We start from the raw sequence: 20,905 nt of genomic DNA on the forward strand, positions 1-20,905 counted from the left end.
GGGCATCTGGGTGGCTCACTGGGTTAAGCCTTGGCCTTCAGCTCAGGTCATGGTCCCAGGGTCCTGGGATCGAGCCCCGCATTGGGCTCTCTGCTCAGCGGGGAGACTACTTCTCTCCCTCTACCTGCCTCTCTGCCTACTTGTGATCTCTCTCTGTCAAAATAAATAAAAAAGATTTTATTTATTTATTTTAGAGAGCCAGGAGGGGCAGAGGGCAAGGGAGAGAGAATCCCATGCTGACTCCCCACTGACTGCAGAGCCTGATGCGGGGCTCAGTCCCAGGACTGAGCAGATCATGACCTGAGCAGATATCAAGAGTCGGCCACTCAACGGACTAGGCTCCCCAGGGACCCCCTATTCATTGATTTTAATTTTTTTAAAAGATTTATTTATTTATTATTTGACAGACAGAAATCACAAGGAGGCAGAGAGGCAGGCAGAAAGAGAGGAGAAAGCAGGCTCTCCACCGAGCAGAGAGCCCGATGCGGGACTCGATCCCAGGACTCCAGGATCATGACCTGAGCCGAAGGCAGAGGCTTTAACCCACTGAGCCACCCAGGCGTCCCTGATTTTAATTTTTTTTAAAAAAAAATTTTTTAGAGTTCTTTCTTTCTTTCTTTCTTTTTTTTTAATTTGACAGAGATCACAAGTAGGCAGAGAGGCAGGCAGAGAGAGAGAGAGGAAGGGAAGTAGGCTCCCCATTGAGCAGAGAGCATGATGTGGGGCTTGATCCCAGGACCCTGGGATCATGACCTCAGCTGAAGGCAGAGGCTTTAACCCACTGAGCCACCCAGATGCCCCATTCATTGATTTAAACTACATTTTATTTTCGTTCATTTTTTTGTTTCCCTTATCCTTTCTTCCTTTTCATTTTCATTAAGAAAATTCAGCACGTTGGCAAGAGAGCAGGTCCACTGATGAACAAGGCTTGGGTTGGGGACTTGGCTTTCTACCTGCTGGTCTGATGTGTTGACCAGAGGTGAGAGTAAAAAAAGGACAGGAATATTGCAAAATCTTCTGCTCCAAGTTATAATACAGGAAAACTTTAAGACTGAAGAAAAGGATGAAAGGTAGTTGAGTGATGGCTCACTTTTCCTTGAAAGGAGAGGCTTGACAAAAGTTACTAATGTTGTATTTTATTATTTATTGTGTTGCATACAGAATAATACAATGAAGAGTGAGGGTAGTTGGGGTAGACAAGTGGAAATGCAAGAAAAAGCCTCGTCTGATATGTAAGGAGTAATGGAAATACTGGAAAAATCTGAAGAGAAGGTGAGGACAGGAATAGAAAGTAAACTCATGGGGAACATTTTCACTGGTTTGCAGGAGAGTGAGGTCATAGATGAGAAAAGTAAAGCTGATCAATATAAAATGTGAAAATCCTAGCACTGGGCAAGACCTAAATGAGTCATCTTGTCCATTTTCCTGCCTTCAGATAAAAGGGCTCTTGAAACTTCAGCTGTTTAGTTGTGAGGTATGTAGGACTTAGAAACATTAAAAAAAAAAAAAAAGACCTTGGAGGTGTTGTGGAAGAAACAGCTTAGATTAGGTAACCACCAACTAAGGATAGGGACTAGGTGTTCAGGATTAAAATAACAAGGAGGGAGGGAGTACTGAAATGCCTTGTGAAAACCTAAGTATCCATGTGAAAACCCAAGTGTCCATGTGAAAACATTGTGGTGAGTCTCCACTATGAACTCTGTCCTTCATTGTGTAATTCTACCTTTCATCATCAGGACCAGACTTATAAAGTGACTTCCCTGGGGACATTTTCTGACCTTCTGGTGTGAAGTTCCCTCAGGGACTTCACTCTGGACAAACCTGAATGGCTGACCAGAGCAAAGAAGCCTAGTGTTCAGATAAGGTCTTTATGTCTTTTTCCCTTATTTCACAACTGGAGCCACAATTCTGGTCAAGGCGCTGACTTTCTTGATGAAGTCTATTCATCTATAAAGCAGCCAAATATCCTACTGGCATATTTGCCTCCCAGAGGTGACATGAAGATGGATAAGCAGACATCAGGAGCAGAGTGGCCTCTCAGGTACTGAGCTAATCTTTATTTCAGTCAGTGAAGCACTTACTAATATCCATACCTAAGCCTACTCCAAGAGCTACAGAGGGGAGTACCAAACTGTAAATCTCTTTAAGATTATTAAAATTCAATTGGAGAGCTAAAACCAACATACACACAAAAAATGGTAGCCTAATAAATGCTTAACCATGTGGTGGTGACCAGATTGGTACAAGAATACGGAGGAGAGGTAGATCAGTGGAACCTGGAGAAGTAAGAGTTCTTCTTAGAGAAAATGGGACTTCCAAGGACTAGAAGGATTCAGAAAATAGGAGGGAGGAGGAACGAGTTTGCTAGCATCAGCAAAGGTAGGAATAGGCATAGCAATACAACCCATTGTTTCCTCTATCCTCTACTGAGCTTGCTACCTAAGGAATTTGGAACCATGGGCAACCACCGGGATAGGGACCTCTTCCTTTTCCTATTAAGGCACTTTCTTTCCTCCCTTGGTTTAACTCTGGCCTGACCTGAGACTTTCCTGTCTTAGAAGTGCAAATGTAGGAGGCACAGGCTGTTCAGCAGAGATACTGGCTGCCAAGAGGGAACAATAATGATAAGCCCTAAACTATTGTTCTCAAACTTCAGGGTGAATAATTGCTACTTTAAAAAGTCTGCAGTGGGGCTGGGAATCTGAATTTTAAAAAGCACCTAGTGATTCTATTTCAGGTGGTCAGTGGAACATTGAGAAAGACTGCCCTACACTAAAATAGAGTGGAAAATAAAGTGCCAGAATGGCTTGGACATCGACCCACATACTGTTAGGTATTTGAAGGCTTACTAATTTTTGAGAATTTATTCGCTCCCATCTGTGGCTTTTGTAAAATCCACATGGCTATCATCTAAGGAGCAAGACATGGACACTGTTTTGGTGTTTAGTTTTGTCTTCCTAACTAGACTACCATCACCTTAAAGACAGACTGCTTGGGAGTCTTCTTACTTTCCCCACAGTAGGGTGAGAGACCATCTTTAAGAGGGTTTTAAGATTAGTTTTCTAGGGCTGCCATAATAAAGTACCACAAACTGGGTGGCTTAAACAACAAAAATTTATTTCTTCACAGTTCTGGAGGCTGTAAGTCCGAGATCAAGGTGTCTGCAGGGTTGGTCTCTTCTGAGGCTTCTCTCTTTGTCTTGTAGATGGCCATCTTCTCCAGCATAAGAGCCACCATCCTGGTAAGTGCTTCATCAGTTGTGATTCACAGATGGTCTTCCCTCTGTGCTTGTGTCCTAACCTCCTCTTCTTATAAGGACACAAGTCATTTGGAATTAGGGCCCACCTTAATGACCCCATTTGAAATTTTAATTTCTTCTTTAAAGACCCTATCCCTAAGTACACTCACATTTTGAGGTAATAGGGGTTTTGACTTTCACATATGAATTTTGGACCACAATTCAGCCCATGAGAGCCGTCTAGTTTCAGCTTCTAGAAGTGTGCCACTCCATTCACTTTCTTTTCTTCCACCTGTTAATCTGGTATAGTAAGTTCTCTCCACCCTTTGGCTGTCCTCCTCCGCTTCTTACAGATGTGTTGGCTTGTGTGGCAAGAACTCAGGGAACAGCTCTGAAGAGCCCATATAGAGATGGGCAGGTTGTGGCACGCACCAAACACAGCGCTGAGGAGCTTTTGAAATTGTAGAAGTATTGTTTTAAAGACGTACTTCTCTCCCCATTTATCTTAACATTTGATGATAACTAGACTTTTATGTAAGCAGTTTGGGGATGTTCTAACTCATCCTTTGTTTTCTTCCACTATAGTTCTTTCATCAGACCTTTCCTTGGCTGGTTCTTCTCAGGGCCCAATTACTTCCAATATTCAGTGAGGACAAAAGCAGAATAAGGGCTTGCTGAAATTTCACATAAGGACAGTTTCTGAAAGTAAGGCCCCCTGGTTTTGCACTGCTCCTAAGGCTGGTAAATAGCAACACCACTAAGAAACACTTTGGGGGCAAAGTTCCTATTATTTAATAAGAAATAGGAAAGGTATATGAAAAGTAAAAGAGGCAGTCTCAAGATTTTTAGTTCTTTCCGAAGTCGTTTCCTGCTAGCTTGGGAGAGCACTACTAGCGAGAGGCAAATCTTCCCTCTTCTTGGGGCCGTTTTTCCCCCCTAGTCAGTCAAGCCAAACATCTTGTTAAACCAGGAAGTTATGCTCAATTATCTTAAAAAGTTTTTTTATTTAAAAATTATTTTTTTAAGGATTTTATTTATTTATTTGACAGAGAGAATGAGAACAGCAGAAGGAGAGGGAGAAGCACACTTCCTGCTGAGCAGGGAGCCCTACACAGGGCTTGATCCCAGGACCCCGGGATCATAACCTGTGGCAAAGGCAGACACTCAACCAACTGAGCCACCCAGGTGCCCCCAAAAATTTTAAAAAAAAAAATTTTTTTGTATCATTTAAAAATTCTAGTTAACATATCTGTTCATTGACAGATGCATCCAATGTCACAGTTATTGTGAAATGTATAAATATACATATTTATATATAATGTGAAATGTATAAATATATATTTATATATTAAGTATATTAAATTTATGTAATATATATATTTATAAATATATAAATAGTTCACTGCTCTGTAAAGTCCAAATCTTTCCAAATTTCTGTTTCCAGTCCCTATTAAAGTAGGTTGGTAAACTCAGAGAAGCCACCACCAAGATATTATGAGTCCTAGGTGAATATTATTCTTGTTGCTCAATCTTCCCATCTTTCTGCCTCTGCTTCTGCCCAGGAACTTCTGACCTTGAATGTGTATTTCTACTCTAGTCACTTTTTGCCCTCTGGCATAGAACTTCTTCCCACCAAATCATCATTCACCGTACCTCTTTAGACCCTTAGCACAAGCCTGTGTAAAGATCAGGAAAGTACTCTGGGTACTTCATTAAATTTTTGTAGGGGGTTAAACTCACCCCACTTTTCTGAAGCAATTTTCTTTCTTTTCCACCCAAGAAATGTACTATAAACTGGGACTCTCTCCTGTTCCTGTTACTTCTCAACAGCCACCATGAATGTCTTACTATGAAGTAACTGGCGAAGCTAGAGAAATTGGTTGGCTCCTGTTCAATGACTTGGTGTAACTACAATGGAGTTTGGGAAGCAAGCTCCATTCCGAGAAATCGGGAATTTACTGTCCTCTATTTTACCTGCTCAAGGCAGAAGGGCCTGTTGTCCATTGGCATTCTGCCCTTCTTCCTGAGCTTCCTTTGCTGAGGCTTTCCCTCAATGCTCCAGGATCCCGCACCTCAGAATCCTTTGGGGAGGGCTGCTTTGGAGTTGCTGAGCTAGCCAGGGGGGCTGGTGGTGGTGTTCCAGAATAGGGGTTCTTTAGCCTGTACCAACTCTGAAACCAGCCTGTGTGATCCTGGGCAATTCATGGGTACAGTGCCCAACTCTTCAAGGGGTTAGTGTTGAAAACGGTAAGGTCTTTCCGTGCCAGAACACTGCCTATTCCCGCTCAGTCCTCTTTGGTTCTGGACTCCCTTCCCGTGCTGCAGGCCTGCTGGCCCCTCACTTTCTGCGGCCCTGGCGCCTCTCTACCTCCTGGGAGGTGCACGTGGGGCCATTTCCCTCACCCCACCTATCCGCGGGAGGGGAGGAGAAGGCCGGCCGGCCCCGCCCCCGCCCCTGGCAGAGTGGGCGGCGAAGGCCAGCCGGGGGCGCCGCGACCGCCCGGGACCCGCCCGCCCTCTCGCCGCCGGGCCCCGAATGGCAGAGCTGCGCTCGGACCATCCGCATCGCCTCACGTCGCCCCGCCCCACGCCGCCCTCTCATTGGCTGTCGCCCGGCCCTCGGGGCCCGCGCCTCCCCTCGAGGCAGGCCAGACCGCGCGGTAGCCGGCAGCGGGGTCGGAGGTGAACGGCCCGGAGTAACCCCGGACGTAGTCACCTCATGGTGCTCGCACGCTGAGGTGGGAGGCAGGGGCGGGGCGGGGCGGGGCGGGGGCGGGGCCGCCTTCAGTGAGGCCCCGCCCCTTCCCCGTGAGCCGGGCCGGCCTGGTGCTGCGCGCCTGTCAGCCATCGCCGGAGCTCCCGGCGTCTCCTCCCGCCCAGCACTGCCTCTGCGCAGGGGCTGCCCGGTACCGCCGGACCCCGGACGCCTCCACCCTGAGGTGAGTTGAGAGCCGCCCCAGAGCCCGTGGTCCGGGACCTGGAGAGGCCCGGGGCACGGGGAGGGGCGGTGGCAGCGGGAGGGCCGCCTCCCATCTTGCGCCCGCACGCGGCCCGGACTCCATCCCGTCCGGACCTGTGCGGGGCAGCCCGGACCTCTCCGCAGCTCTGGGCCCTTGAGTACCCACTCTGGGGAGACGCAGAGGGGTCTAGGGTCCCGGAGTGGGGGGTGGGAGTTCAGACCCCGGAACTGGGAGTCGTACAGCCCAGGGCCTCTAAGGAGGGACTGGGGTGTCTGCCGGGAGCTGGCCACCATCCCCCTCCCCAGCCTTGGCCTGGGCTGATTCCTTCCAGACCTCTCTCCAGTCCGACCCGGCGCTCGGGAGAGGGGGAAGACCCCACGTGGGAGAGGGACGTTGAGGATTAGGTCCAGTTGCATTGAAAGTCGTCTTCCTCTCGCAGAGTGGGGTGTGGGGTGTAGAGCCCCTGGCTACTCTGTCTTTGTACCGTGGTGGGAACTAGGGTCAGTTTTCCTTTGCCAGTTCTTGCTCCCAGGATTTTATGTTTTCTGTGAGGGGCGTAGTAGATGTACACGCCTGTTGTTACTCTCCTTCCCGTTTGCTGTACTGATCCAGGGAGGCTATTGGAGATAGAACGTAGTAAAGTGTTATGTGAAACTAACGATTTCAGAGGGAAATGTGCGTGAAGGCCCTGCCTGGGTCAGCGCCAACATTATTTTGGATTTGAAGACGAGAAAGTAGACACTAGTGTACACTTGGAATCAGCTGTAAATATCAGGGACTTCTGTAGGCCTTGTGGGTTTTATAGAAGTATGTAAGAATATAACTACTCAGGTAGGGGAAATACTTTAATTTCAGATATTTTTTTGTTTGGGGGTCTAACTTTAGGATGGAAATCAAAAGACCCTAGGACTTCCTGATTTTATCTCTACTTAAGCAGCGTTTCTATAATTTCCCAGCGTGTGGTGGAATAAACCTAATAATTTGGTCTTCAGTCTCAGAAGTTGGTCCCCTTGACTCTCTCCATTCATTTTTTTCCCAAGCCAAAGTGCAGACTGAGAAGCATGCTTGGGTTACCTGGTTTCTTCTTCCTCAGGGAGAAGGAATTCTCTGATTTGCTTCTTTTGGGGGATGCCTTGGATGCCTGTGATGAGGATTCTGTGTTATTTGACAGGCACTTCCCCCCCCCCAAGATTTTATTTATTTGATAGAGAAAGAGAGAGCACATGCAGGGGAAGCCGGAGACAGAGAAGTAGGCTTCCCATTGAGCAGGGAGCTGGTATGGGGCTGGATCCCCAGGACCCTGGGATCGTGATCTGAGTTGAAGGCAGACGCTTAACTGGCTGAGCAACACAGACCCCCCTTGACAGGTGCTTTTAAGGAAAGTATTGTGGTCCAGTAGAGTGGGATAGCAGCTGCATTGTCCAGGTGGGTGCCTACTTGCTACTCTTCCCATTTCTCTTGCCTCAGTTTCCTTTTTTCTAATTGCAGGAGGACTGTTGTGAATCCAAAAATAATTAAACATTGTAAAGTGATCATATGAAAGTTGTTCATGGCATAGTATTAATTTACAAATCTGCCTGTGTTTTTGTGTTGCAGTTTTGTTTTTAAAGATTTTATTTTAAGTAATCTCTGCACCCAAGTCATATGTTTCACTGACTGAGCCAGCCAGGTGCCCCACAAGTTTTGTTTTGAATCACCAGTGCAGAATAGAAATAACATCGAGCATAAGATTGAATTGTTTTAAAATGAGAGGAAGGGTAGGGAAATGATGGCATTTGGATTAATGAACTTACAGTTCAGATAATGACTAGGTTATGTCAAAGAACTGGCATTTTGAAAGCTAGGCTCAGAACTCTCTCATCTGATATTGACCTCTCTTAAATGCTCTGAACTGGCTGAGGTGTAGATCACTATGTAACATTCTATTTCCTTTTCAGTCAATGACTAGGAATTTTTTTTTTTTTTTTAAACCTGTCACACAGACTGGTTTAACAGGTCTGGGGCTAGTGTTTTTCTTTCTTTAAAAAAAATTTTTTTTTGATAGCTAATATCCTAATAGTCTTGGTTGAAGAAAGAAGTAAAATAAAAATTGTTGGAATTAGACATTGGTATTTTTTTTTTTAAAGATTTTATTTATTTTAGAGAGAGAAAAAGTACACCCACATGGGATGCAGAGGGGCGGAGGGAGAGAGAGGGAGAATCCCAAGCAGATGCCCCACTGAGCACGGAGCCCCACCCCCGGGTTGAACTCACAATTCTGAGATCAAGACCTGAGCTGAAATCAAGAGTTGGATGCTTAGCCAACTGAGCCACCTAGGTGCTCCTACTTTAGGAATTTTCTAGTCCAGTTTTCTACTCATTATGAGAGTATTTTATCTGATAATTACTGTTGAAGACTTCCAACTATAGGCTAACCTACTGCATCATCTAACCTAATGCATCACAGGGCAACTAAATTTTCAGAGTTCTTCATTATTTTCAACTTAAAACTATCTCCCTAAAACCACATAGGATGCTGTAATTCCAGGCGCCTGCCTGGCTCAGTCGGTTAAGCGTCTGCCTTTGGTTTAGGTCATGATCTCAGGGTTGAGATTGAGCCCTGTGTCAGGCTCCCTCTCCTTCTATGGCTCCCCGCTCTCCTTGTCTACGCTCTCTCTCTCAAATAAATAAAATCTTAAAAAAAAAAACCTAAAGATGTTGTAATTCCAAGAGGATTAGAAATGTCTGTCTGTTTTTTTTTTTTTTTTAAGATTTTATTTATTACTTGACAGAGATCACAGGCAGAGGGGCAGGCAGAGAGAGAAGGGGAAGCAGGCTCTCTGCTGAGCAGAATGTCCTATATGGGCTCAGTCCCAGGACCCTGAGCTGAAGGCAGAGGCTTAACCCACTGAGCCACCCAGGCACCCCAGAAATGTCTGTTTTAACCTATAAATTTATTCATCTCTGCTGGGTAATGTAACCTACACTGCCTTAATACATCCAGAGGACTTGGTGGGGTGGGGAGGGGTGCAAAAAAAATTAAGCAATATTTCTTCAAGGAAGAAATTGTTCTTATCTTTGAGACTCTGGGAGGCTGCTGACATACTTCAATCATGGCTCCCGCTTTTTCTGAATGTTCTATTAAATAATATTATGAGGATGAGGGGCACCTGGGTGGCTCAGTGGGTTAAGTGAAGTGTCTGCCTTCACCTGAGGTCATAATCCCAGGATCGTGGGATCAAGCCCTGTGTTGGACTTCTGCTTGGCGGGGAGCCTGCTTCTCCCTAGCTCTCTGCCTGTCACTTCCCCTGCTTGTGGTCTCTCCCTGTCAAATGAATAAAATTTGTAAAAAAAAAAAAAAAATTAAGGATAGATTGGTTCATAATCCCAGAGCTTTTTGAATTCACAAAATGGCTTTTTACCTAGAGGCCTCCAAATGTTTCTAGGGGATAATGTTTGAAATAAGCATGTGGCTTCTGTCTCCTGGTTTTGTAAATCCAGTGTTCATTTTAAAGATTTTTTATTTATTTATTTGACAGAGAGAGATTACAAGTGGGCAGAGAGGCAGGCAGAGAGAGAGAGGAGGAAGCAGTCTCCCTGCTGAGCAGAGAGCCCGATGCGGGACTCGATCCCAGGACCCTGAGATCATGACCTGAGCTGAAGGCAGAGGCTTTAACCCACTGAGCCACCCAGCCAGTGTTCATTTTAATTCCTAGGGAACACTCAACCAGCAAAGGCCTAGTGTTTACACAGCATTGTGTGGGGTTGAGGGTGGTGGATCTAAAACAATCAGAAGAGATAATAACTTTCCCAGCTTTATTGAGGAGGTAACTCATAGTCAATTATACAGTAACACAGAGTAAGAAATAAGTGAATGACTTACCTTTTGTTTACTTAAATGCTCAGGCAGATATGAAATAAGGTATCAGAGTGGCATGGAATTTGGTAAAGTTTTTTAATAAACTTATTTGAAAATCCTCAGTTGCTAATGTATGAGTAATACATATAAAGATGTACAGTTCAGTATTAAATATGTTTATAACCTTGTGTACCTGTTACTACCACCCATCTCTAAAAATTTTTCATCTTGTGAAACTGAACCTCTGTACCCATTAAACAATAGTTCCCCATTCTCTGCTTCCCCCAACTCCTGCCAACTACCATTCTACTTCCTGTCAATATGATTTTGACTAGGTACCTCATGTAAGTAGAATTATACAGCACTTGTCTTTTTGTGACTGACTTATTTCACTTAGCATAATGTCCTCAAGATCCATCCATACTGCATATTGCAGAATTTCCTTCCATTTGAAGGCTGAATAACATTTCATTGTATGTCTATATCACATTTTACTTACCCATTTATTCATCGGTGCAAACTTGGCATTTTCTGTATTTAAGCTATTATGAGTAATGCTGCTATAAACATGGATCTACAGATACACATTTGAGAGCCTTTATTCAGGTTTTTGGGGGTATAAATCTAAAGTGGAATTGGTGGATTTTATGGTAATTCTACTTTTAATCTTTTGAGGAACCACCATACTGTTTTCTTAGCAGCTGTACCACAATACATTCCCACTGATGGTCCCCAAGGGTTCCAGTTTCTCCACATCCATGCCAACACTTTTTTCTGCTTTTCTGAGGGTAGCCATCCTTATGGGTATGGGTTGGTATCTTATTGTAGTTTTGATTTGTGTCTCCCCAATGAGTAGTTATGTTGAGCATATTGATGTGCTTATTGGCCACTCATATATCTTTTTTGGAGAAATTTCATTTTAAGTCCTTTGCCCATTTTCCAATTGGGATTGAGTTTTAGGAATTCTTTATATATTCTGGTGGGACGCCTGGGTGGCCCAGTCAGTTAAACGTCTGCCTTCAGCTCAGGTCATGACTCCAGGGTCCTGGGTTCGAGTTCTGCATTGGGCTCCTTGCTTGGTGGGGAGCCACCTTCTCCCTCTGCCTGCCTTTCCCCCTACTTGTGTGCGTGCTCGCTCTCCCTTTCTCTCTCTCCTTGACAAATAAATAAATAAAAATCTTATAAAAATGAAATATTAGGAGTTCTTATATATTCTGGATATTAATCTCTTATTGAATACATGATTTGCAGATATTTTCTCCCATTTTTTTCAGTATCTTTTAGTATCAATTTATTTTTTTTAAGATTTTATTTTTTTAAAATTTTTTATTTGTTTATAAACATATAATGTATTATTAGCCCCAGGGGTACAGGTCTGTGAATTGTCAGGTTTACACACTTTACAGCACTCACCATAGCACATACCCTCTCCAATGTCCATAACCCCACCACCCTCTCTCGACCCCCTACCATATTTTCTCCCATTTTTTGGTCTGCCTTTTTACTCTGTTGATAGTGTCTTTTGATGTACAATTTTTTTTTTTTTAATTTTCAAGAAATCCAACTTGTCTGTTTTTTCTTTTGTTAAGCTAGCTCATATCCAAGTGTCATATCCAAGATATCTTTTCCAAATCCAATGTTATGAAGCTTTCGTCCTGTTTCTTCTAAGATTTTTATTGGTTTAGGTTTTACTTTAAAGCCTTGATGCATTTTGAATTAATTTTTTAATATGGTGTTAGGGAAGGGTCCAATTTCATTTGTTTGTATGTGGAGATCCAGTTTTACCAGCACAATTTTTTGAAAAGTCTGTCCTACATTAAATGTCTTAGCATCCTTCTCAGATATCATTTGACCGTATATGGGAGGGCTTATTTCTGGGCCTTCTTTTTTTAATTGAAGTATAATTAACATACAATGTTATATTAGTTTCAGGTGTATAATATTCAATAATTCTAAACATTACTCAGTGCTCATCATGAAAAGGTACTCTTAATCCCTCTTACCTGTTTTACCCATTCCCCCACCCACCTTCCGTCTGACAACCATCAGCTTCTTCTCTGTATTTAAGAGTATGTTTTATTATTTGTCTCTCTCTCTCTTTTTTTTTAAAGATTTTATTTATTTATTTGACAGATTGAGAGAGCACAAGCAGGCAGAGTAGCAGGGAGAGAGAGAGAAGCAGTAGGCTCTCCGCTGAGTAGGGAGCCCGATTTGAGGCTCGATCCCAGAACCCTGGGATCATGACCTGAGCTGAAGGCATCCGCTTAACCAACTGAGCCACCCAGGCGCCCCCTGTCTCTCTTTTTAAAAAAATGATTGATTCATTTTAAAGGGAGAGCTTGCAGGTGAGCCAGCACCGTGGGGGGAGGGGCAGAGGGAGAGAACCTTTAGAGGACTCTGCCCTGAGCCTGGAGTCCTACTTGGGCTTGATTTTAGGACCCAGGAGATCATGACCTGAACCAAGACCAAGAGTCAGATGCTCAACCAACTGAGCCACTAAAGTGCCCCTATTTGTCTCTTTTTTTAAAATTCATTTGTTTTGTTTCTTAAATTCCACGTGTGAGTGGAATCATACGGTACTTGTCTTTCTCTAACTTAATTTTACTTAGTGTTATACTCTCTAAGTCTGTCCTGTTGCTGCAGATGGCAAGCTCCTGTTCTTTTTCAGCTCTGTTCTGTTTCCCTGGTCTATATATCTGTCTTTATGTTAATACTGCAGCTTTGTAGTAGGCTTTTTGTTTGTTTTTGAGATTTTATTTATTTGAGAGAGAGAGAGTGCATGAGTGAAGAGGGGCTGAGGGAGAAGCAGGCTCCCCGCTGAGCAAGGAGCCCGATATGGGACTCATCTGAGGACCCTGGGATCATGACCTGAGCCACTTAACAACTGAGCCACCCAGGTGCCCAGACCATTAACTTTCTTATAGGGTGATCTGGTGGGACATCTTTTTTTTTTTTTTATAAAGATTTTATTTATTTGACAGAGAGAGATTACAAGTAGGCAGAGAGAGAGAAGCAGGCTCCCTGCTGAGCAGAGAGCCTGATTCAGGGCTCCATCCCAGGACTCCAGGAGCATGACCTGAGCCGAAGGCAGAGGCTTTAACCCACTGAACCACCCAGGTGCCCCAAGTGGGGCATCTTAATTAGTGAACTACAGTGTTACTTTTTGAGGTCTTTTTTCTCTTGGTCTAGTTAGATTCGGCAAAGAAGGATCTTCTTATTTCCCTCCTGGCTGGTGAAAACTGGGGAAAGAAGGCTGGAAGCTCTTACTCAATATGCCTACTTAATTTCTCCATTTTCAACATGGTGCTCTCCCCTTTACTGTTGCTGGTATCCCCCAGTCTAGAAACCTCATGTTTAACCCTCTCTAGAGAATAATTCTCCAGTCTTTTATCAGGATGGTAGAACAGCTGGCACCTGGCTTTACTAGTTGAGAAGAAAATCAAAGCATCTGACGCCTCTTGAACAGGATTTCAACCAGATCCTCTTTATTTTAGCTCCATCATTCACGTTCATTTTCTGAACATTTTCAAGATTCTTTGATATAAAGTGTATTGATTATGAGTTTACCACAGATGGTTTATGATTTAGTTTCCCAGGTTTTTGTAGTCATTTATCATGTTTCCATCTGCTTTCCAAGAAAAGTATCTTGCTGTTGTCTCCCCTGACTTTCTTTTGCGGGGAGAGGGGCACTTGGGAAGCAGATGGAGGTCTTTTGTGAATTATACCTTTTTAAAAATTCCTTTACATATGTATGTATTTATTTATTTAAAGATTTTATTTATTTATTTGACAGAGATCACAGTAGGCAGAGAGGCAGAGAGAGGAGGAAGAAGCAGGCTCCCTGCTGAGCAGAGACCCCCCCCCCCCCCATGGCGGGGCTTGATCCCAGGATCCTGGGGCCATGACCTGAACCAAAGACCTCTAGAGGCTTTAACCCACTGAGCCACCCAGGTGCCCCACTTTTTTTTTTTTTTTTTTTAAAGATTTTATTTATTTGAAAGCGAGAGGGAGAGTGAGCAGAGGGGGAGAGAGAGAGAGAAAGCACAAGCACATGTACCATTGGGTAAGAGAAGCAAAAGGAGAGGCAGACTCCGCACTGAGCAGGGAACCCAAGGACGTGGAGCTTAATCCTGGGACCCTGGGATCCTGACCTGAGTGACCTGAGCTGAAGGCAGATGCTTAACGGAGTAAGCCACTCAGAGGCCCCTTTACTTTTGTTTTTTTAGTAGGATTTTAGGCGGGAACAAGATGAATATGTATTCAACCTACCATCTTTATCCAGAAGTTTGGCAAGTCTTCTTGGAAGATCCAGAAACTTAAAAAAAAAAAAAAGATTTTATTTATTTATTTGATAGAGATCACAAGTAGGCAGAGAGGCAGGCAGAGACAGAGACCGGGGAAGCAGGCTCCCTGCTGAGCAGAGAGCCCCATAAGGGGCTCAATCCCAGGACCCTGGGACCATGACCTGAGCCAGAGGCAGAGGCTTTAACCACTGAGTCACCCAGGTGCCCCAGAAGATCCAGAAGCTTTTACCAGCTTCTTCCTTGAAAAATATTCTCTATACCTTGCCTGAGAAATGAAGAATAGAATAGACAGTTACACAATGTTATTTTCTCTGACTCTTTTACCCTAAGGAAATATACTCTTGTTTAAAAATAAACAAACAAACAAACCCAAAAAGTCTCCAGCTGGCTCTTGAAGGAAATTACCTCTAACTCTTGAAGCCATTCAGGTCTGGTATTCTTCATAAGTCTTTGTATTCTACCATCTGGATGTTTATTTGATGGCTCCTTCTGCATGGAGTGCTCCTTTCTGTCCTTTTTTATATCCCAGTTCTTCATCATCATTAATGTGTTCCTGCTCTGGGAAATCTTCCATAATCCTTGTCCTCACCATTACTACCTCCAAGTTTGGATAAAGTATCTTTCTTTTTTATGTTCCTTTTCTTTTTCTTTTATCTTTTTTAATTTTTTTTTTTAAGATTGTATTTATTTATTTGACAGAGAGACAGCGAGAGAGGTAACACAAGCAAGGGGAGTGGGAAAGGGAGAAACAGGCTCTCCACGGAGCACGGAGCCTGATGCGGGGCTGGATTCCGGGACCTGGGATCATGACCTAAGCTGAAGACATACGCTTAACGACAGAGCTACCCAGGCGCTCTCTATTTTGGGTTTCTACACGAAGCAATTATTATACTACTATTATTGTCTGTATCTTTAGGTATCTATAGTATTTTTGCTAGGGACCAAATCTGTTTTATCCTTTAGTATACATCAGCCATCTCACTTAGAGACTCAAGTACTTGTTGTTTTAAGGTTTAAAACTTGGGGCACCTGAGTGGTTCAGTTGGTTAGGCATCTGAGTCTTGGCTTTGGCTCAGGTCACGATCTTGGGGTCGTGGGATTGAGCCCGGAGGTGGGCTCTGTGCTCAGCTTGGAGTCTGCTTGAGATTCTTTTCCTTCTCTCTCCCCTTCCACCCCCCCCTCCAGCTCAGGGACCTGTATGTTTCTGTATGCATACACTCTCTCTAAGTAAATAAATAAATAAAATCTTTAAAATTTAAAACTTGTAGAAAGGGGCGCCTGGGTGGCTCAGTGGGTTGAGCCGCTGCCTTCGGCTCAGGTCATGATCTCAGGGTCCTGGGATCGAGTCCCGCATCGGGCTCTCTGCTCAGCGGGGAGCCTGCTTCCCCCTCTCTCTCTCTCTGCCTGCCTCTCCTTCTACTTGTGATCTCTCTCTGTCAAATAAATAAATAAAATCTTTAAAAAAAAAAAAAAAAGAAAAACTTGTAGGAAGATAACATGTGGTTTTAAAAAACCTCTCATGGTTATTGAATTAAAACTAAAATCCATTTAAAAGTTCATCAGTAAAATGACAAAAATGAAAAAGGCAAATTGAGTGATTGTTTTTGAAGGAATTTAAATGAAGTTACTATGACTTAAAAGGTAAGGACATGTCTCATCTTGGATACCTTTTTTTTTTTCCAGATTTATTTATTTGTCAGAGACAGAGAGCCCACAAGCAGAGGGAGAAGCAGGCAGGCAGAGGGAGAAACAGGCTCCCCACTGAGCAAGGAGACTGATGTGGGACTGTGGGACTCGATCCCAAGACCCTGGGATCATGACATGAGCCAAAGTTAGATGTTTAACTGACTGAGCTACCCGGGTGTCCCCAGCTTGGATGTTTTTATCAGTGGCTATGAAAACTAATTGATACCTCTTTATTAGAATCACTTGGAAGGTGGCGTCACTTGAGTTCAAGGGAAACATCTTAAATAAGTTTGGTAAAATCTGTTCTGTTTTATTTATTTATTTATTTTTAAAGATTTTATTTATTTATTTGTCATAGAGAGAGAAGCGAGAGCAAGCATAGGCAGACAGAGTGGCAGGCAGAGGCAGAGGGAGAAGCAGGCTCCCTGCCAAGCAAGGAGTCCGATGTGGGACTCGATCCCAGGACGCTGGGATCATGACCTGAGCCGAAGGCAGCCGCTTAACCAACTGAGCCACCCAGGCGTCCCTGTTCTGTTTTATTTAGAGGAATATCCCTGGGTGAAATGCAGGCTGACTCTTAAATAAGTACATTAGCTATAATTAGCTTTATTCCATTTTCAGGCACATAGGGCATAGTTTGGGAGCCTTCTGCAGATAGATTGGAGTTTCTAACAAAGTTCAAGAACGTTTTAAACACTTTTTTTTTTAAATGAAGGAGAATTTGACAATTTGATCTAATGAAGAAAATTTTTATTTGGATAAGCAGAATGTACTACCACTCTGGGGAAAGACCTTCTTTTGGAGGTGGTAAGACAGGAGCTATATGACCCTTCCCCAGAAATCATCTCGATTCTTTCTCTTCTTTCTAGAGATAGAAGGATCTTAACCTGATTCATGGCAAGACTTTAGGGGTCCTAAACTTGTATGCAAGCAGAATTTTGTGTGAGGGTACATTTTTGTCATTAAAAAGTCCATACTTTTATCAGATTTTTTTTTAAGATTTTATTTATTTATTTGACAGAGATCACAAGTAGGCAGAGAAGCAGGTAGAGAGAGAGAGAGGGAAGCAGGCTCCCTGCTGAGCAGAGAGCCCACAGATTTCTAATAGTGTCTTGACCTAAGGAAGTTTTAGAACCATTGGTCTAGGTATTAAGTCACTGTGTTTGCTCTCTGATGAGAGCATAAAGAGGAGGGGCCAAGAGTGCAATAATTCATTGTGGCTCTAAGACTTTTTTTTTTTTTAAAGATTTTTATTTATTTGACAGAGAGAGAGAGAGAAGCAGGCTTCCCACTGAGCAAAGAGCCCGATGCGGGGCTTGATCCTAGGACACTGAGATCATGACCTGAGCTGAAGGCAGCGGCTTAATCCACTGAGCCACCCAGGCGCCCCGGCTCTAAGACTTTTTTGATGTACATATAACTGATACAAAAATTCAAAAAACAATATTTGTCCGTATAAAGTACAGTGTACTCTTAACATCTTCTGTTCTATTTCATTTTTTTAGAAGATTTTATTTATTTATTTGTGTGAGAGAGAGAGAGATCACCAGCAGTGGGGAGGACTAGAGGGAGAAGCAAGATCATGAGCTGAAGGCAGATGCTTGACTGAGCCACCCAGGTGTCCTGTTCTATTTCATTTTTAATGACTTTTTTTAAAAAAGATTTTTAAAAATTTATTTAACAGAGAGATCACAAGTAGGCAGAGAGGCAGGCAGGGCAGGGAGAGGGGAAAGCAGGCTCCCTGCTGAGCAAAGAGTCCAACATGGGACTTGACCCAAGGACCCAGAGATCATGACCTGAGCCGAAGGCAGAGGCTTAACCCACTGAGCCACCCAGGCGCCCTTTAATGACTTTTTTAAAAGTAAATTTTCTTAATGCCAGGCTTGAACTCTCAACCCCAACATCGAGAGTGGCATGTTCTACTGACTGAGCCTGCCAAGCGCCCCTTCATTTTTAAAATGTTGGTTACAACCTTCTAAATTTATTTCTTAGTATTCTGCTTCGTGGTAACCCATAGTTTGAAAAACACTGGTCTAGTACATAAGTTTACAGAATACTTTCATATACTCTTTAGCTTCACAGCAGTCCCCTAAGGTAGCATATAACCTGTTTATTTTTACAGATGACGAGAATCAGAGATGTTAAGTGACTCACTCAAGTTTGCACTGCCAATATTTGGCAAAGTCAGAATTTGATCTTAAGTCCTAGGGTTTAACTCCAGCTCTACTGCACCTTGTTTGCATCTGATCAAAACTACTTCCTTTTTCCTTCCTCTTCTCACCCCCGCCTTCCCTACCACAATTGTATTTAAGGATAATATTAGCTTAAACTACATCATTGGGTAAATCCAGTTTCCCCAGTTAACATATCTGCCCTGTCCCTAATCCAATTGCTTGTCATTTGAAGTCTTCTCTTAGAAGTTCTAGATTTCTTTTCCATCCTGTACCAGTGGTTCTCAAGCCTGGATATATATCAGTGTCAGTCAGCTGTGGAACTTAATATTCAGATCTCTGGGCCTACAGCAGTGATTCTGATTTGGTAGATCTGGGGTGGAGTTTAGACATACATGTTTTTATTTTTTTTTTATTTTTATTTTTTTAAAAGATTTTATTTATTTATTTGACAGAGAGAGATCACAACTAGGCAGAGAGGCAGGCAGAGAGAGAGAGGAGGAAGCAGGCTCCCCGCTGAGCAGAGAGCCCGATGTGGGACTCCATCCCAGGACCCTGAGATCATGACCTGAGCCGAAGGCAGCGGCTCAACCCACTGAGCCACCCAGGCGCCCCTAGACATACATGTTTTTAAAAAGCACCATGGGGTGATCCAAAATGGAGGCCAGTGCCTGCCAGCATTTCCTAAAACTCTGTGAGGAATGGCCAGTGTAGGAGACCAAACAGTAAGGAGTAGCACAGGCCTTTCCGGAGGGAAAGGGTACTCAAGATTGTAGAGCCTGGGCGCCTGGGTGGCTCAGTGGGTTAAGCCGCTGCCTTCGGCTCAGGTCATGATCTCAGGGTCCTGGGATCGGGTCCCGCATCGGGCTCTCTGCTCTGCGGGGAGCCTGCTTCCTCCTCTCTCTCTCTCTGCCTGCCTCTCTGCCTGCTTGTGATCTCTCTCTGTCAAATAAATAAATAAAATCTTTAAAAAAAAAAGATTGTAGAGCCTGAGGCCTGTGATCAGAGGTATGAGAGCTTAGCATGACTCCATTCAAACTATTACAAATACAAGAACCCTCACCCCAAAGACATGAGCCTCACTGGCCTGTCCCCAGAGTACAGGCCAATCCTGTCCACAGACATCTTGGAAGAGTTTAAGGAAATGAATAAAGGAATGTGGAAGAAACTGCAGGAGAAGTATGCTCCCAGGAATCCCAAGGAGAAGCAGAAGGCATGGGCTCAGCCCTTCTCTCACCCACGCTACTAAACGTGGAGTCTTCTAGATGCCATCATAAATAAATTGCCTGATCACCCCCCACCAAAAAAAAAAGCTCCACAGACCTGAAACTAATGTAACATAACAAATTAAAAATAAATAAATAGCTCCACAGGTGATTGTTATACATAACTGAAGTTGAGAATTTTTACCCTGGATACATTTAAATTGTTGGGCATGGAAGGAAACCTAGGATTTGGGAAGTAGCTAGAGACTTCTTGATCCTTTAGACTTTTAGGGACCTAAAGGGATTTAGATTTAGTTTTTAGTTTAATTTTATGGCAAGATCTATCCCCTTCCTGGTTTCCAACCTTCTATGTGGGTATATCCATTTAGAAATGTAATCAGAGACTGAGTTCCAAGGGATCTAGTGGTTCTCTTCTCCCCACTGCCTCTTTTTTTTTTAATTTAAAGATTTTTATTTATTTATTTGATAGAGATCACAAGTAGGCAGGGAGGCAGGCAGAGAGGGAGAAGCAGGCTTCCCGCTGTGCAGAGAGCCTGATGTGGGGCTCGATCCCAGGACCCCAGGATCATGACCCGAGCTGAAGGCAGAGCCCTCCCCCCCCACTGCCTCTTTTTTGATGAAATGTTGGATATCATAGGGTTGGAATATGTTCATCAAAGTACGCAGTTGGAAAAGGCACCTTGTGAAATGGTAAGCTTGGATTATTGTTTAACACTCTCATGAAAACAAAGTCTTTATGTAATGCTTTTGATTTATAGATTTGAATAAATAATAGTGAAACAACTGAACTTTATGCTTCAAGTTAAATAATAGATTTGATCAGAAAAATGATACTTTGAGTACTATCAGTTTTGTATTCTGAACAAAACAGGAATTGCTAAAATTTGGGTTTCTTAAAACAAACAGTTCAACTCTCTCTCTTTCTCCCTAGTTCTTTTTGGAGGTGGATATCTGCTCAGACAGTAAGAATTATAAGAGGTTAGTCACAAATAATATTCTTTCATGTTTACAGTATGATAAAAATTTTATGTTCATGTGCTAAAATATTAAAGCATAGGCATTCATGCTAAAAGTTGCCTTCTACAAAAAAAACATAGGCAGGTTTGGGGGGGTGGGTAGTCTGAAGTGAATGGTCTGACAGTGGTAGTATTCCAACCCCTTTTCTCTTTAATTCAGGACTAGAATCAATGGAAATGGGACGGGCTGTAGATTAGCTTCTAGAGTGTCTGGAGAGCTACTCAGTGATTTTCCATAGATGACCTCTCTTTTCTGGTGCTTTGCAAGCTTGTGCCCAAAGATACCATTCAGTAGATTTGCTGGTTGGTAGATAGGCTCTCAAGCTGCTGACAACTGAGCTGCTTCTGATCTTTGCAACACTTGAAGGAAGGCTGCCTTCATGTTCTTCTTAGCTAGGAAAGAAAAATTTGAAGTTGACCTTATGGAGCCTCTCATTTATTTATTAATCATTTCTTCTTCTCCCAT

The 20,905-nt window shown here is 43.3% G+C and overlaps 1 protein-coding gene across 8 annotated transcripts in view; it reads left to right on the forward strand.

Annotated features, from left to right (window-relative positions):
* Window positions 1-20,905, forward strand: part of ACACA (acetyl-CoA carboxylase alpha) — a 289,079-nt gene that overhangs the window by 40,533 nt on the left and 227,641 nt on the right. For 4 of the 8 annotated variants that reach the window (XM_044248459.1, XM_044248461.1, XM_044248460.1 and 1 more), the window contains exon 2: window positions 20,355-20,401. The exons of 1 other annotated variant lie outside the window; for it this stretch is intronic. In XM_044248459.1, the coding sequence (XP_044104394.1) occupies window positions 20,355-20,401 (47 nt within the window). Of the gene's footprint in view, window positions 1-3,202; window positions 3,242-6,058; window positions 6,178-20,354; window positions 20,402-20,905 lie in introns of those variants that run through there. 3 more of the 8 variants (XM_044248463.1, XM_044248470.1, XM_044248464.1) reach the window with 3 other exon arrangements.

This window comes from Neovison vison, chromosome 5 (assembly GCF_020171115.1).
Source record: "Neovison vison isolate M4711 chromosome 5, ASM_NN_V1, whole genome shotgun sequence".
Classification (NCBI taxonomy): domain Eukaryota; kingdom Metazoa; phylum Chordata; class Mammalia; order Carnivora; family Mustelidae; genus Neogale; species Neogale vison.